The sequence below is a fragment of the Diplodia corticola genome (genome assembly GCF_001883845.1).
Source record: "Diplodia corticola strain CBS 112549 chromosome Unknown scaffold53, whole genome shotgun sequence".
NCBI lineage: Eukaryota > Fungi > Ascomycota > Dothideomycetes > Botryosphaeriales > Botryosphaeriaceae > Diplodia > Diplodia corticola.
The window spans coordinates 3,389-19,763 of record NW_017971532.1 but is presented as its reverse complement, the minus strand read 5'-3'; the positions used below and the strand labels follow the sequence as shown (position 1 = coordinate 19,763).

At 60.1% G+C, this 16,375-nt stretch overlaps 7 protein-coding genes across 7 annotated transcripts; 2 read left to right on the top strand and 5 right to left on the bottom strand.

Annotated features, from left to right (window-relative positions):
- Positions 1 to 756: 756 nt before the first annotated feature.
- BKCO1_530007 (microtubule associated protein) lies at positions 757 to 1,849 on the bottom strand (the record flags this gene model as incomplete). Its single annotated transcript, XM_020277180.1, has 2 exons — positions 757 to 1,673; positions 1,729 to 1,849. The coding sequence occupies 2 exons, from the start codon at positions 1,847 to 1,849 to the stop codon at positions 757 to 759; spliced, it is 1,038 nt and encodes a 345-aa protein (XP_020127270.1).
- A 265-nt stretch (positions 1,850 to 2,114) lies between these two features.
- BKCO1_530006 (outer membrane beta-barrel) lies at positions 2,115 to 2,762 on the top strand (the record flags this gene model as incomplete). The annotated part of the gene is made up of 3 exons (XM_020277169.1): positions 2,115 to 2,196; positions 2,256 to 2,290; positions 2,349 to 2,762. The coding sequence occupies 3 exons, from the start codon at positions 2,115 to 2,117 to the stop codon at positions 2,760 to 2,762; spliced, it is 531 nt and encodes a 176-aa protein (XP_020127269.1).
- A 587-nt stretch (positions 2,763 to 3,349) lies between these two features.
- On the bottom strand, positions 3,350 to 5,864 carry BKCO1_530005 (choline dehydrogenase; the record flags this gene model as incomplete). Its single annotated transcript, XM_020277158.1, has 9 exons — positions 3,350 to 3,444; positions 3,546 to 3,680; positions 3,828 to 4,295; positions 4,369 to 4,516; positions 4,580 to 5,240; positions 5,309 to 5,338; positions 5,393 to 5,445; positions 5,490 to 5,696; positions 5,757 to 5,864. The coding sequence occupies 9 exons, from the start codon at positions 5,862 to 5,864 to the stop codon at positions 3,350 to 3,352; spliced, it is 1,905 nt and encodes a 634-aa protein (XP_020127309.1).
- A 266-nt stretch (positions 5,865 to 6,130) lies between these two features.
- Positions 6,131 to 8,012, top strand: BKCO1_530004 (mfs drug efflux transporter; the record flags this gene model as incomplete). Its single annotated transcript, XM_020277147.1, has 6 exons — positions 6,131 to 6,277; positions 6,348 to 6,716; positions 6,776 to 7,198; positions 7,249 to 7,450; positions 7,501 to 7,925; positions 7,974 to 8,012. 6 exons carry the CDS (start codon positions 6,131 to 6,133, stop codon positions 8,010 to 8,012), a joined length of 1,605 nt encoding a protein of 534 aa, XP_020127308.1.
- A 198-nt stretch (positions 8,013 to 8,210) lies between these two features.
- Positions 8,211 to 10,149, bottom strand: BKCO1_530003 (transcriptional regulatory protein; the record flags this gene model as incomplete). The annotated part of the gene is made up of 4 exons (XM_020277136.1): positions 8,211 to 8,522; positions 8,587 to 9,057; positions 9,105 to 9,606; positions 9,689 to 10,149. The coding sequence occupies 4 exons, from the start codon at positions 10,147 to 10,149 to the stop codon at positions 8,211 to 8,213; spliced, it is 1,746 nt and encodes a 581-aa protein (XP_020127267.1).
- Positions 10,150 to 10,555: 406 nt separating this feature from the next.
- BKCO1_530002 (fad binding domain-containing protein) lies at positions 10,556 to 12,119 on the bottom strand (the record flags this gene model as incomplete). Its single annotated transcript, XM_020277125.1, has 3 exons — positions 10,556 to 11,433; positions 11,494 to 11,765; positions 11,827 to 12,119. The coding sequence occupies 3 exons, from the start codon at positions 12,117 to 12,119 to the stop codon at positions 10,556 to 10,558; spliced, it is 1,443 nt and encodes a 480-aa protein (XP_020127266.1).
- Positions 12,120 to 15,063: 2,944 nt separating this feature from the next.
- BKCO1_530001 (gluconolactonase) lies at positions 15,064 to 16,148 on the bottom strand (the record flags this gene model as incomplete). The annotated part of the gene is made up of 2 exons (XM_020277114.1): positions 15,064 to 15,370; positions 15,460 to 16,148. The coding sequence occupies 2 exons, from the start codon at positions 16,146 to 16,148 to the stop codon at positions 15,064 to 15,066; spliced, it is 996 nt and encodes a 331-aa protein (XP_020127268.1).
- Positions 16,149 to 16,375: the final 227 nt, after the last annotated feature.

Here is a 16,375-nt window from a genome sequence, read left to right as displayed (position 1 = left end):
TTATACTCCATGATGTCGTATCACGGGTTCAAGCTTCACTACAGACCGTATATATATCTTCAGCTTCCCTTCAGTTAGTTCAATAAGCAATTCTCATCCTCATTCCTCCCGTCTTACATCACGTGATTCCTCGGACTTCAGCACTACGCTCTTGTACAAGAGATCTTTACCCGATGAATTAAAAACAGAAGCATAGGGCCTGCTTTATACGCGGTACGAAACGGTATTACCCCCCAAAAAAATAGTTCGTTGTCGGAAATTGGTACGAAAGACATTGACAACCCTTGTATTTGCGATTTCGCTATTGTTTTATTGATGAGGATAACCAAACCTTGATCTGCCCGCGATAATATTGAGCGACATTCCGTATGCAAAGATCGTCGATGGTGCCTGCAGGGGAGCATTGAAATTTCAGTTTTTTGGGGTACGCAGTTGGATATCTCCTGATGGCTCCTCTCGATCCTGTCGGGAGAGACGAAACTCGACCGAAAACAATCTGTCAACAACAAAGCCAACTGTACACGTAAGGTGGTAAAGGAGTGTATGCTATTGGTGCTCCCTGGTCTACTTGCTACTGGGCTTCCACTCCTCCGCATCACCCCAGCGATTGACAGTCCATCCGCTGTATCCCGGGTTTGAATGCCCCGCTTCACACTGTTTCTCATAACTCACTTGACGCAGCCTTGTCGCCTCTCGCGGCGTGAGGCTCAAATACAACTCGACGCCGATGACGTGCAGTACGATTGCCATCCAAAGCTAGGTGTTCGTCCACGTCAGTAAAAATTCTCCCATGAGATGGTGCTGTGCGGAGGATGGAGGGGCGGTGTGGGCAGGAGAGGAGGAGGTGAGCGGAGGGGTTGGTGGAGGAGTTGGAGGAGAGGAGGGGATGAGGTGGGTTGGGGTGGAGGTGTTTTGGAAGTGGGGAGTGCTGCGACTTACGCTGGTGCCGAAGGGGATAGTCAAGGAGGCACCGAGGTTCGGCGGTTGATTGACATCGTGAATCGCCTCGACGACCACATGAGCGCGGCCATCGAATTTGGCAGGGCCGCCGGAGGGAGAAGAAGAGGAAAAACAGCCCGGGTAGTCCTGCTGGAGCGTGCGCAAGCCAGCTTCAGCGTACGTGTACTCCATCATGCGGCACGACCAGACGGTATAGTAGCCGCCGTAAGCCGAGATAACGACGGCGGCGATGCTATCGATAATACGGTTCGTAATAATAACGCCGTAGTAGAAGAAGGTACGTAGCATCCACGCTCGGTGCTGGTCGATTTGTAGGCGCTTAATGTTCCAGTACGCCGCCGACATGCTAACGGTCGTCATAATAACCATGGTAGCCTCGGCCGATTGCGTAGCTACGCGGGTCCCACTCTCACGCCGCCCGAGGACGATGCATGCCCCGGCATTCGAGATGATTACTAGGAATAAGACGACATAGCCGTTGATGCGGTGAAGCAGAAGCCAGCGGTGGCGGATTCCTGGCACGAACTGTAGCACTAGGAGTAGGCCCGAGGGCAGACAGGCTGCCAGGTGTAGTAGCATTCCAACCCTATACTTGCCTTCGTGGTAGTCAGACATGGCGCCCGGAGCGGACTCTTTTGCGAATATGCCGTCGAAGTCGTAGAAATACAGCCGGGACAGACTGAACCCGACCATGGCGCCCGCGAAGACAATGACTGTCACGATTCAAGTCAATAGCAGCAACTGTCAAGCATGTTTCTTGGTGCTCACAAAGCGGGAAGTTGTAGGCGCGTTGAAACCCGAGCCGAGTGTAGATTGTCTCGAAGCGGCCCGGCCGCCGAGCGGCGACGGTGGTGGCGGCATCCACGACAATGGGCTTTCCTTGATCCATGGTTCTGAGGATTGGTGGTGGAGAAGAGATCCTCTGCAGCTGGAGAGTAATTAAAGTCTGTGCCTTGTCCGTCTCGGTCCGGAGCACCGAGGGACATGCATGGGTGCGGTCCGAATCCGACAAGTGGCCGACGGTCGGCGGCCCGGACCGAGCCGCTACCTACAGTGAACCATTTGTCATCCAACATGATGTGATATAAGCATTTATCCACGGTCGAAACACATCCTATCTGCAGACTTTGCTTTGAAGAACAGCTTTCCAAGCAATGGCATTCACCGGCGCTGGCTTCCCGCAGACTGAGCCTGCCATTATTGTCAAGCTGAAGGCTGGCACGGCGAACCCGTTTGGTGCGCGCCAATATCCTTGTCTTTTGTTCTATGCCTCTTGGCTAATATTTCCCTCTTAGGCACGTTGTCCACTGGCTCCAATATGGTCCATATCGTACGTTTGCATCCGGCGCCCGACCAGCTCATTCATTCAGCCGCTGACCATATGACAGGAAACCCCGGCCGGCACCATCGAGAGCGTGCCCGGCTTCGAGCCCGCCTTCAAGGCCAACTTCACCTTCGGCGCCGACTGGCTGACATTCGACCCGGACCGAGCCCACGGCCGCGTCAACGTCCGGGCCGTGGCTCGCACCGTCGACGACGACTCTCCACTGCACCTGTCATACAACGCCGTGATCCGCATGACTGACGACGTGTGGAAGATCTTCGGGGGCAGCCCGGACATGGTGACAGTGCCTTTCGGCCTCGCCGTCGGCCACGCCAGCTTTCTCGCCGGTGACCCCAAGCTCAAGGTGCTGGAGAACCTGGCCTTCGCTACCAGCGGTCGCATCATTGTCGGCGAAGACAAGTCGTTGACGGTCGAGACGAGGATTTCAAAGGTGGTGGCGCCGGAAGTCATGGATTAGTGCGGATTTGACCATCAGAGGACAGTATTGTAGAATACCGACTCACGATTGACCGAAGAATGTAACATCATGTCCCAAGACAGTGAATATGCTGCGAATTCCGAACTTGACAACCGACAAATAGTGACAATCACCTCGGTAAATAATGTGCACTTCAGCACTGGACAAACTTGCGGTAACCAGTCCGATGTGTACTCGTCGTCGCAAGTTGACTTCATTGTTTACTGTCCCCCATGTCAACCCAAGACACTAAGAAGCTGAAGCCGCTATCGTATGATTGCTTCTTCTCTCTTGCCCCCCACCAGTATATTCGCCAAGCGGCCTTCGATGTCACCAGATACATGCAAGCAAACGGAGAGGCCTTGCCCCGTTCAAGACTGCAGATGAACTCGTGGCTTTTTCTCTGTTGACGAGGACAGAGATAACAATCTGTTTTCATCTTCTACATCTTCACTCTTACGTATTCGTACAGCGTCCGACTCAATAAACTACTTGTGCTTCCACGGTTCTCCACAAGGTCAAACCATTCCTAGGATATACTCCATTCCCCACACATCTTACTCCCTTAAGCAACAACATCTCTCTCTCTACAATTCTGTACGACCTGAAATAGGTGCATCCTGCCCTACCTCGTGCTCGGCATCGCTCAAAATCGCAGCAGCTATCTTTTCGGCAACCATGTCTACGTCGGAACAAAAAGGGAAGCGCCAGTCAGCAGATCGGAAGGTTTGGTGTGTAAGCAGGAACAGAAAAACGATGGAAAAATGAAAAGGCAGAACATACAAACAGTAGCCATCGGATGCCCCGGCACCAAGAAGGGCAACGCGCTCGCATCCACGACGCGCAGCCCACGCACGCCGTAGACTCGGGCGGCCGAGTCTAGCACGGCCATCGGGTCGTCGGGCTTGCCCATCGCACCTTGCAAATACACACACGCACGTGTAAGTCATCGAAACGCACCATTTGCCGAAAGAGGGAGAAGAGAAAGCCTAGGTGAAAGGAGCAACGCCACCACCACCACAAGAACAAGAGCAGACAAACAAACAAAGAAAGAAACAAACATACAAGTCGAGCTCCCATGGAACACCAACGCGCCCGCCTCGCGCAGCCAGCGCGCGACGTCGTCCGGCCGATCGCTCGCGACGCCCGGGCCGGGCGCGTACTCGGCGACGACGACGCCGTCGGGGAGGCTCGCGGCCCACTCGCGCGCGCGCAGCACCGCCTGCACCGCCTGCTCCTCGTCCTCGGGCGCCGAGAGCCAGTTGGGGTTGACGGCGACCGTCGTCGGCGTCGTCAGCGTGACGTTGCCGCGCGACTTGGGCGTTAGAATGCCCACGGCGAGGGTGATCCAGTTGTTGGACGAGAGACGGTCGTCGTCGTCGTCGTCGTCGTCGTTGTTGTCGATGGCGGGGTGCTCGCCGGCGTTGAAGGGGAGGAGCTCGGTCTCGGGGAAGTCGGGCGCGAAGGTGGATAGGTGGGCGCGGGTCGAGGGGCTGAGGCGCGAGCGGTAGGGCTCGGGGATCTTTTCCCATCCTGGAGGTTTGTTCGTACGGTGGTCAGCATGGGTGGGTTGGAGGGAGGAAGGAAGAGAGCCTCTCTCGCGTACCGATTGTCTCGCCGGCCTTGATGGAGGTCAGAGGGCCGGTGCGGGTGGACAGATACTCTTCTGAGACGGCGTTGAAGTACTCTGGCCGCTCGAGCTGTGTCATGGTCGTGACGTTCACCTGATACGAGAGGCGAAAGTACGGTTGATCCTGTATGTATATTCCCCGCGTGTCAAACTATAAATACGGACGGGGGCTCGAGACTCGACGTACCCACAAGTTCTGACCAACCCCCTCCAACACGGAGACTTTGGGTATGTCAAACTTGGTCAGGACGTCGGCGGGGCCGACTCCCGACAGCATCAGCAGCTGCGGCGACTTGAACACCCCGCCCGACACGACGACTTCTCTCGACGCTGACAAGGTGAAGCGATAGTCTCGCTGGCCCGTCACCTTGACCTCGACGCCGCTGGCGCGCTTGTCGGCATCGAACACGACCTTCTCGGCCAGGGTGGAGTGGTATATGGTGAGCCGCGCATCTGCATCGACGGCGTGCAGAAAAGCCGCCGACGACACCCTGGTCATGGTCCGCGGGTCCACCGTGACGGTGATGGGCGCGTGGCCCAGCAGCTCGCCCGTGTTGAGGCCCGGGAGCCGCTTCAGGCCCAGGCGGTCCAGGCCCGCGGCCACGGCGGCCGCGTACTCGCCCCGGTAGCCGCCGTACGAGACGTTCAGAGGACCGCCGCCGCCCGAGCCCGCCGGCGCGAAGGCGCGCGACTCGTCGGGGATCGCGGCGGCGCCGTCGGGCCCGAGCCGGTCGAGGTCCGGGCCGGATAGGGTGCAGCACTTCTGGTAGAAGGGCAGCACCTTGTCCCAGGTCCAGCTCTGATCGCCAACCGCGTCTGCCCACATCTGCAGCGACCCGGCCGACGGGCTGGAGGCGGAAAGCGTTGTTATTCGGCGGCTTGGGCGGCAATGGGGGAGGGGGCAATGTCATCGTACCGGTGGTAACCAAGCGTGTTGATGGCCGAGCTATGGCGGTCAACAACAATTTGTCAAGTGCACTGGGGCAAGGGGGCGACCTACGTGCCGCCGAGAGTGCGGCCCTGCGAGTAGTGCATCGTCCTGCCATTGTAACCCTGGCAAACCGTCAGCGAGGACTCGGCCGGCGCGAGACACCCACCGGCTGCGGCGTCGTCTCAAAGTCCCATTCGTTCAATGACGGACGCTCCTGGTCGACGTGTGTGGACCAGCCGTTGTAGCCAGGCACGTCGGTGAGGTTGCCGTTGTCCCAGAAGCTGCCGGCTTCGACCAGAGCGACGGAAAAACGCCGAGGGTCTGCAGCAAGGCGGGCTGCGACAGTCGCTCCCGCCGTTCCGCCGCCGACTATCTACGAGAGCAGAGTGAGTTCGCCAGGGAGCAAGCGGAGGGGGGAGCGGCGAAGGCGCACCACGTAGTCGAAGGTGCGGTTCACGCCGGGCACGCCGAAGCGGTTGGAAGACAGGGCCCCGGCGATGCCAGCCTGTCCGAAGGCAGCAAGAAGCAAAGGCGACAGCATGATGAGATTGGCAAGCAGCTCGTCATGGACCGACAGGTGCTCTACCTACATAATGGGGAGCTCGGTGAGCTCGGGCCGAGACAGGGATGCTGCACCTCGGGGGGCCCATTTGTCAGCCCGAAGCAAAAGCTCTGATTTATATATCCACAAAACACTCTCCCATGCCGAAGGATTTAATCCTTGTATGATTCTCGCCTTGCCCTCTGCTTTTGGGGCAACGAAGCGCCGCTGTCTCGACGATAACCCCCACTCACGCATCCCCAACAATGTCTGACCAGACGGAGAAAGAACTGGCGACATCGCCCGAGCCCGAGGCCAGCCCCAAGACGCGGCCGGTTACTGGCTGGCGCTGGGCCATCTCGGTCGCCAGCGTGCTCAGCTCTGTGTTTCTATTCGCGCTCGATACGACCGTGGTGCGTAAACCTCGCGGAGTCGCGTCCGGCCCACCATCTCACACACGCACACGCTGACTCGCCGTCACAGGTTGCCAATGTCCAGGCCAACATCGTGCAGGACCTGGGAGAGATCGACAAGCTGCCGTGGCTCGGCGCTGCCTTCGTGTTGCCGGCGGCGGCCCTGCAGCTCCCCTGGACCAAGGCGTACGGGCTCCTGAATCTCAAGTGGCTCTACATTGCCCACGTCGTCGTCTTCGAGGCCGGCAGCGCCCTGGCCGGGGCCGCCCCGACCATGAACGCCATGGTCGTTGGGCGCGCCATCGCGGGCATCGGCGGCGCGGGCATGTACGTCGGCGGCATCACCTACTTCAACGTCACCACCACCCCCAACGAGCGCCCCATCTACGTCTCGCTTATCTCGCCCGTTTGGGGCTTGGGAACCGTTTTGGGTCCCATTGTACGTCGGCCCCGGACCAGAACGAAAACGGGCATTCCGCTGACATTCAGGGGCCCCAGGTTGGCGGCGCGTTTGCCGACAGCAGCGCCACCTGGCGCTGGGGGTTCTACATCAACCTGGTCATCTTCGCCGTCAGTGCGCCGGCGATGCTGCTCACCCTGCCGTCCATCGACCTGGGGGCTGGGCTGGTCTGGCGCGAGCGCGCCCGGCGGTTCGACTGGCTGGGCTGCCTCGTCTTCTGCGGCTGGTGCATTTCCTTCATCATGGCCATCAACTTCGGCGGCACCCACTATGCCTGGGACTCGGCCGACGAGATTGCGCTGTGGGTCTTCACCGGCTTGCTGCTACCCGCCTTCGCCCTCACCCAGTGGTGGCATCCCCTGGTCGCACGTGAATACCGCCTGTATCCCACGCAGCTGCTGGGCAACTGGCGCTTCATCGTGCTCCAGGTCTGCGCCTTTTCCGGAGCCGGCGTGACATACGTAAGTCTGTTCCTCATCCAATCTGCTGGTGCTGACGCATGTTGTTGAAGATACCCATCTACTACATCCCGCTGTTCTTCCAATTCGCCCGCGGCGAGGCGTCGCTGGAGGCTGCTGTCCGCCTTCTGCCTTTCGTCTTCATGGTCGTCGTCTTCTCCCTGGGAAGCGGCTATCTGATGAGCAAGGCGGGATACATCAGTCCGTGGTTCATCGGCGGCTCGGCCCTCGGCTTGATTGGATCAGTGCTGTTATGTGAGTGGACAGTCACAACTCTAGAGGAGCGGAATGGCTGACGACTGCAGACACCCTGGACACGGAGTCCTCGGCAAGCCGAGTGTACGGATACAGCGTCATCGTCGGCATCGGTGGCGGCTGCTACCTGATGAGCTCGTTCGGCGCTGCTCCCGCCGTGGTCAAGGCAGACGAGGCCCTCGATGCCGTCGGGGCATTGAGCGTGGCGCAGGGCATGGGCCTGGTCTTCTTCGTCTCCGTCGCCGGCATCATCTACCAGAATCTCGGCTACAACTTCATCGCCCCGCTCGTTCCCGCCGAGCTGCTGGACGACGCCCGCGACCTGCTGGCCGGCAGCAGCAGCAATCTGTTCGCCTCTCTGGATCCCGACACGGGCTCGCGTGTCACGGCTGCCATTGTCAAGGCTCTCGACAACACCTACCTTCCAGCCGTGGCCGTGGCTTGCTTGAGCTTTCTATGCTCCTTGACACTTGGAGTAAGCATCCCCCACTTCGTTTCCTGGCAACCGAGCTGACGCCTTCAGGCTGCGAAAGTCCCCAAGGGGACGGTTGTGGTGGGCTAACTCGTTGGTTCTGCCGAATCTGGCCGTGATCAATGCTCGTGTAGGAAATCAGGTTGTAAGGATGGATGCGCACCAGAGGTCGATGTCAAATGTACTACTGGTTCTATGGTAGACGCAACCAGTGGGAGAGAACACGCCCCAACTCCTGCACTTGGAAATAGTCTAATATCAGTTTACCTTTCTCTGAACTCGCTTTCCCTATACTCCGTATCTCCTCGCGACAACAGGAAAATTGGCCAAGCCTACAACGCGGCTGTGGATGAAATCGTCCCCAGACTCTATCTCCTTGCGGACATCAACATCAAAAGCGCCGGCAAATGCAGTGGACTTCTGCAGCTCTGACATGGTAGAGGAGAGAAGGTGGATCCAGTCGAGCAGCTGCGAAAAGTCGGGGGTGGGGGACGAGTCGGTCGAAGTCAGGCCATCGGGTGGCGACGCCTCGCTTTGGTGGAGCTGGCGAATGCATGACTGCATGGCTACGTACACAGCCCATGGAGTGAAGGGATGCAGCTGCAGGGAAGCGTTAGCGGTGAGGAGAGTGTCGGCCACTGGGCAGTGGGCACGAGGGGCTTACTTTGTTCGCATCGACGTGGTTCAGCTGAACGACGACGTCGATGAATCCGAGCATGGCGGGCATCCAACGCTGGCGCTTGGCAGACCGGAAGCTGGCGCCGACCGACATGGCTCGCGACTTGCACCTGGCCGCCTCGCAGAGGGTCAACTCCGAGGCGTACAGCAGGGCCTGGGTGCTCAAGGTAATGGGATCCAGACCCGCGCTCGAGGCGTGGAAATGGGCCAGGCCGTACCTCCGGGCGTTGTCTACGGTGTCGTTGAGCTGGTCGTGCCTGATCCAGAAGTCGCAGCGCGGGAAGCCCGGCGCCTTCTCACGGCTCAGATGATGGGCAAGCGAGATGGCCTTGCCGGCGATGGCCATGGAGAGGACCAGGCCCTGGTGGGGATCCAGCTTGCCACTGTTGGGCATGGCGCAGGCGTCGCCGAGCGTGATTGGCTCACCGGGCAGACATGCCGGCAGCAGGGTCGAGATCTGGGCGTGTTAGCTGCCGCGACGCATGGGCTGGCGGGCGCACTGACCTCTCTCTCGTCCAGTGCCATGCGCGGCGAGGCATCGGCGTCGATGCGGACGAACATGTCGAGCATAAAGGCGGCCCAGAAGGCTCGCCGGCACCGCTCGGCTTCGTGCAGCGGCAGCGGGGCGGCGCCGGGCGCGTCCAGGCGATGCAGGCGGAGCAGGCGCGAGATCCACACGGCGCGGTTGGCACTGGCAACGGCCCTGGTGAAGAAGCCCTTGCGGAACTCGAAGAGCGCAACGAGCACGTAGGCCTGCAGGGCGGTGACGTTGGTGGACTGGGTGGGCGTCTCAATCTCGACGCGCTCGAGGGTGCGGCGGGCGCTCTCGTAGCAGCCATCGGCCAGATGGCTGTATGAGCGGCACCGCAGGGCGGCGTGGGCGAAGAGGGCCAGCTGCAGCGCGCAGGCCTCCTGGGGCGCGAGCGGGTCGGCCGGGGTGGCGGGGCAGTCGGCGCGCTCGACGAGCGGAAACGAAGGGTCCACGAGGCGGAAGTAGATGTTGTTGCTGGGAGCAGGTCAGCGGGGGTCGGCGGGGGCCAGCGGGGGGCAGCGCGGCAGTCTGGGCAGCCTGCAGCGGCGCAACGCACAGGTCGGTTTGCACGCTTTCCCACGGCTCGTCGCCCAGCAGCTCGGGGGCGGGCGGCGGCGACAGCAGGGCGGCGCTGGCGTCCAGCAGGTTGAAGTCGAAGTCGTCGAGCACGGGCGCGGTGGGCAGGGAGTCGAGGTCGAGGGTGAGGGCGGGCGTCGTCGCGGGCGGCAGGCTGCGCCCCGGCGTGTCCGAGACGGAGGCACCTGAGGCGGAGCCCGAGGCGGACGAGTGGCGGGTGCTGGTGCTGGAGAGGGCGGCTTCGGCCTGGCTCAGGCGCTCCTCGAGCAGCTCGACCGTCTGCTGCAGGTCGCCGTTGCGGCGCTGCTGCTTGGCCGGCAGCGCGTAGACGCACTCGTCGCCGGAGCGCAGGCAGCGCTGGCAGCGCGGCTGGCCGCCGTCACAGCGCACCTTGCGGTCGCGGCAGAGCTTGCAGGCAATGTGGCGCGAGGCGCTGCTCATGGTCAGGTTGCTGGCTCAGGTAGGTGGCGGGTTGCGATGGCGCGTGCGGTGGTTGTAATAATATAGGCAGGTGCCACCCGCCCACCCGCCCAGCCGTGCCTGCCTATCACCGTTACCGCAGCCTCTTCTCCACGCCGTCGCCTCGACGCTAGCCGCGTGGGGAGCGGCCGGGCACGCCATTATTCTACGCGATCGCCAGTCCAGCCTGACATGCCTGACATATGCACGATCCTGCGAGCCAGGCCCGCCGCACGCATCCTCCGCATCCTCCCGCATCCTACGGCCGCCAGCTCGCCGCCTCCCGCCTCCCGCCAGGCCCCGCCAGGTCCCGCCTCCCGCTGCCGCCCGTCTGCTTCATCGTCGTCACAAAGGATGCAATCCCTGCGCTCCATTCCTGCTACGCTATCTACGCCGCAGCCATCCCCGTCGCCGTCGGGCTTGCCGCTGCTAGCAGCATCACAACCGTTGCCCCAACCATCAACCACGCCAGCATCCGAGCCCGCGTGCCCCACTGGCTGGCCGCCGGCTCGCTCTCGTCCGCCCTCTCGTCCGCCCAGGCCACGGCGTGCGAGGTCCTGCCCGTCCACGGAACAAAGTCCAGTCGCGGCCCCGCCCTGATGACGGGAGCCAACTGCTCCGCCAGCGCCTGCTCCCGCTGCAGCGGCCCCAGGTAGCACGCCATCGCCCTGAGCATCCACCCGTCCCATGCCTGGAGTCTCGTTACGAGCCGCGAGACGTCGCACACGCCTTGTGCCCGCGCCACCCTCGCCCGCTGATACTCGCCGAACAAGGCCTCGATCTCGGCCATGCCAGGCTTTCCCCCGGGCGCCGTCCGCACCGCTTGCACGACCAGGTTCGCCAGGACCGCCACGCTCTCCATGGCCAGATTGCCCCCGAGAGCGATGTTGGGCGTGACCTTGTGCACCGCGTCTCCCGCCAGCACCGTGCGGCCCCAGTGCCAGTGCTGCAACACGCCCTCTTCAATCGACACCAGCTGGCCCCGGAGCCGCTTCTTCCACACTTCGCCAAACAGCACGCTTTCCGAGATGGGCACCTCGGCCACCTTGGCCGCCGCCGCCGCCGCATCGGCCTCGCTCCAGCGCGGCCAGTTGGGCCAGTGGAACGCCCGCTCCAGCTTGAAGAAGACGAAGAAGAAGAGCTTCTTCGGCTGCCCCAGCACCAGCAACGAGTGCCTGTCTCCGTGCACCACCGTCATGTCACGCAGCCCTGCCCCTGGAATCTGCGGCGCCACGCCGATGAGGCAGTTCCACGACACCTGCATGCCTGTCGATCCGTCAGCACGAATATTCCGCCCGTTATCTTGCTCGGGATAGGGACCCTTACTCCGCTTCTCTGCCGCGCTGATAATCCCCGGCACCCTCTCGTTGGCCCTGGCCCACATGGCTTCCCGGACGAAGCTGTGGACGCCGTCGCAGCCAATCACCATGTCACCGGCCTCGGACGAGCCGTCGGCGAGCTGGGCTTTCACTCCTGCCGACGTCTCCTCCACGCCGACCACCCTCGCGCCGAATCGAATGCGCGACTGGTCGTGCAGCGTGTCGTACAGCATACCCAAATAGTCCCGCCGCTCGAACAGCAGGATATCGTATCCATGGCTGAATCCCCGCACCGTCAGCAACTGCTCGCCTTCCTGTCCGTTGATTTCCCATGACTTACTTGTCCCTGACGTGGTCGAAGAAGGGGACCGACGAGAGGCGCGAGCCGTCAGGCCATCGCATGATGGCCTGGTCCATGGGCACGCACAGCTTGCGGGCGGCGTCCAGCACGCCAATCTGCTCGAGGATGCGGCTGCCGTGCGGGTAAATGGCAATGCTTGCGCCCTCGGCCGGCGCCGCTTCCGCCTTGCTTTCCAGCACGACATGATCGATGCCCGCCTTCTGCAGCACATGCGAGGCCACCAGTCCGCCCACGCCGCCACCCACCACAATGACTCGGAATGGCCTGGCCATCTTTGCTGCAGATCCTTTCCCGTCTCCTTCTTGTTCTCCTTCCGAGAGGAGGAAAAATCGGTGCTGATGGTAATGACGAGTGAGATAAGAATGACTGAACGATGAAGCCCTGGCGATCTAGAGCTTCCCACCTTCCCTCGTACGGCTTTTTCGACTTGATTATATACCGAAGCGTTCTCGGCGTTCGGAGTCGTTGGAGTCGGCGCTATCGGCGTGCTCGGCCCGGTCCAGGGCCCAGACTGGACGGGCACCTACCGGTCCAGAAGAGGGGATCCCAGGTCCCAACATATCCTTGCAACACTCCTTGAGCACCAGTCACATCCAGGTTCATTACGGCACGAGACCAGGAGTAGGGCAAGGAAGCAATGTTGAACACCAGTAGTCGTGTGCCGAGCCGTTCGAGTAATCCCGGTTTCCCTCTGGTCTCATTGGGCTGGATCTGCTTGAATATTGGTATACTGCAATGGGCAGTTTGCTTGAAAACTTACCTCGCGATTGAGAAACAGCTCAACTGAGCCGGTTCGCTCCGTGAAACCTCCTGTTTGGCGAAATCCTCTGATCAGGTTGGATGCCATGATTGCGTCGAGGAGAGTACTCTACGATAGACATCTGAAGTGTGCGGTCGATGCCAAATACATTGCAGTATCGCATGTTTGGGACTCGGGCCTTGCAATTGCGCAAAAAGAAGGACGAACCGTAACGCCATCGGAACGCGCACAAGTCTTGGCATACACATTGCCCTTGCGCATCTACGACAGTGTATCGGAACAACTCGGGAGTGGGCGCGAGTCGTGGCATGACTACAGGATCGACAAACGCAAAATCTTGGCCGCGATACCTGATATCTTCAAGCTCGCCGATTTCACCTTAGTCCATCTCGACGACGTCCCTCGTGTCGCAGTTGGACGATTGCGCAGCGAGACTGCCGATGATCGAATCATGGGCGTAACCGGTGTATGCAATGCCCGCTGGTTCCGTAGGGTCTAGACCAAGGTGGCCAACAATCAAACATCTTTGTTTATCTTTGCTTGTTTCAACCCAACAAGCAAGCAAAGATGGAGGGCTGTTATCTTTGCAAAGATCTTTAACTATTTGGTTAGCGTGATCACGGGCCACTATCGTGAGATTTCTTTTTAGTGTTTTGCCCAGATTCGGTACAGTTGCCCAGATTCGGCATAGATGACCACCCCCCCCCCCCCCCCCCCCCCTCTTCCCTTTCTTCTATCCTCCCTCTCTTCTACCTACCCGTCCTCCTTCCTCCTTCCTGTCTCAAAGGGGGGTCGGAGGAGAGGGGGAGGGGGTCAATTATACCAAATCAGGGTAAAATACTAAGAAAATTCTCACGATAGTGGCCCGTGATCACGCCAACCAAACAGTCGAAGATCTTTGCAAAGAGGCAAAGATGCTGACCCTCTACCTACCAAACAAGTAAAGATCGAGCCTTATCTTTGCTTGTCTTTGATTGTTGGCTACCTTGGAGTCTGGACAGCCACGGAGTTCATTCGAAGTACCAAAGTGCACGTCCTTCTGGAAGATTACCACATGGCAGACGGCGGGGGAGACCTGTTCTTCAGCGAGATGAACGCTATCTGAGACGAAGAGGTAGAGCGCCGAGGCAGCGTCTACGAAATAGAGCGGCTCATAGGCGCACGTGCGGGCATGAATCTTTTGCCCTGGATGCTCGGACCGTTGCAGGATATTCGGGCCCCCAAATCCACCGTCTTCGCCCATGCCTTCTCCCTCCTGAGCACACGGCAATGCTCCCAGCCACACGACTTCTTCTACGCCATCCTCGCGCTTCTATCAATAGACTTGGAGGAGGCCCGACTGCACGACGACGACAGGGAGGCATGTGCGCAGATTGCCCGAGCTTGCATGGACTCGGGAGACTACAGCCCGCTTCTGATGACACCACGCAATCCGAACGACTACAAGTTCAACGCTTACCACGACGTCAACGTGTGGGGGCTGGGGGCGCAGTCATCGACGCCGTCAGTTGCAGACGGCCTTCGAGTACAGCCACGGGGTGATCTTGTTCTCAAAGCCGAGAAGTTCGGGACTGTAACTGCTTGCAGAAGACTCTCCATGTCAATGACGGTCCCTTCGTGGCTCGTCCACGCCACCCAAGCAGCTCTGGGTTGTTCCGGTCCCGACTTGGACGTTTTCGTCGCTACGGCGGGAACGGGAATATGCGACCAGGATACGCAGGAAATACTAGAACGCTTAGCTCACCGGGGTGGACGTGAACGCCTACAGAAAACACTGGTTGAGTGGTACGACAGCGAGACGGAATGGAGAAGCCCTCGATAGATGGAAGATAGGTGCTCATCCATCACCCGCGCCATGGGCCTTTCGGACTCTTCTCTCTGGAGAGGCGCCAGGTTAAAGGGCGAGACTCCGATGGCGTTTGTGTCGGCACGCGGAAGAACGATCCACGGCCATTGGTGCAGCGTCTTTGCCGCCGCCTGCCCCGTCTGTCACAAACACTTTCTATACCGTGCAGCCCTGACGAAACCTCCATCCGAAGTCTTGGGCGCTGCGGCCTACCGCATCCCCGGTTTAAGCTACGAGCTTCCGCTCAAGGATGGAGTAGGCGTCATTGTAAAGGACGGGCATATCATCGGCCGAATGGTCTGGGCCTGTCCTGCCTGTCCTTGTCATATGTCGGAAGAAGTTGAAGTGAGATTCCCAGATCTGCTCATGCCGATGCCCAACATGAACATGTATGCGGGAAAGTAGGCCTCGACATCGTACCCAAGGTTCGGACACCGTTCCATAGTTCAAACAACAATATCCAGACCATCACTCCTCCTCCGTTTTCGGCCTCTCTCCCCTACTCACCAACCGCACGTCCACCCACCAGGGAACAGACAACAGAACTCGCATCGAACCCCCTTCGCATCCTCCGCAGCCAAGCAACGTACGACCCACACCGCCTCCCCCATCAGAGCCCCAACAGCGCACCCCTCACCGTCGGCGCCAGCCTCGCCCTCCACAACCTGTGCTCGTTCAACAAGAACAGCTCGCCTTGGCGGCCGAAGCAGAAGTTCGCGACGCCGCCGTCGACCCTGACGCGGCCCAGCAAGACGCCACCGGGCGACCAGACATTGACGCCATCGCCGCAGCCGCTGTAGACGTTGCCGTCCAAGTCGACCTTGATGCCGTCGGGGACGGCGGCGTCGGCGAAGGCGAAGAGGCGGCGGTTGGTCAGGAACGGCTGGCCGGAGTGGTGGGCGATGTCGAAGGCGTAGCTGGTGGGCGGCTCTCGTTGTTAGCAACCAACAACCGTCGAATATGTCATTGGGTGAGTGGTAGGTGGAGGCGGGATGTTATTGCTTACATGGTCGACGGGCGCGTGTCGTCGGTGGTGCCGTCGCCGTGCACGCGGTCCGTGTCGGTGACGTACACGATGCGCTCGTCGGGCGAGAAGCAGATGCCGTTGGGGCGGCCGAAGCCGTCGGCGACGGCGCGGATACTGGATGTATGCGGGTCGTAACGGTAGACTTGGTTGGGGAGCTGCGGGCGCGGGCGGTAGCCCTGCTCGTAGCCGTAGATGGGGTCGGTGAACCAGATGCTGCCGTCGCTGTGGACGACGACGTCGTTGAGCGAGTTGAAGGCGCGGCCGTGGAAGGAGTCGAGGACGGGGGTGAAGGTGTAGGGCTGGGAGAGGGACATTTCGTAGAGGGCGGCCGGCTGGGTGGGCGAGCCTTGGCTGCAGAATAGGATGCCGTCTTTGTAGTTGACGCCGCCGTTGGCCATGGGGATGGTGGGCTCGGGGAGGTCTTCGCGATACACTCGACCAGAGGCGTCGTCGATGGTGATTTTCGATATCTGGACGCGCTGTTGGCCAGTAGGGTCTGCAATGCGGTTGCTTGTTATGAACAGGCTGTTCATTAATGGGATGAAGACGCCGGCCTCGTGGGCAAAAGGGTAGCTGCTGTCCTCTAGGAGAAGCTCGAGCTTGGGCTCAGAACCCAGGAGAGCGTTGAAGGTATCATGGTGGGTGATAAAAGCGGAGAGATTAGGCATTGTGGAGTATAGTATAGTGGGCGGGTAGGAGAATGTAGGGATGTAATGGTCGGGTGAGATAGAGAGTTAGCCAAGGTGGGGTAGTAGGTAAGTAATCGGCTTTTAGATAAGCCATCGGGCCGACCCGTAACTTATAGTACCTAGGTAGTAAAAGATCCTCCTTCTTCCCGGTTACTAAATCAGTCTCTTTAAGGTCTATTACCTTTTCTACTTTCTCTTTAAGATAA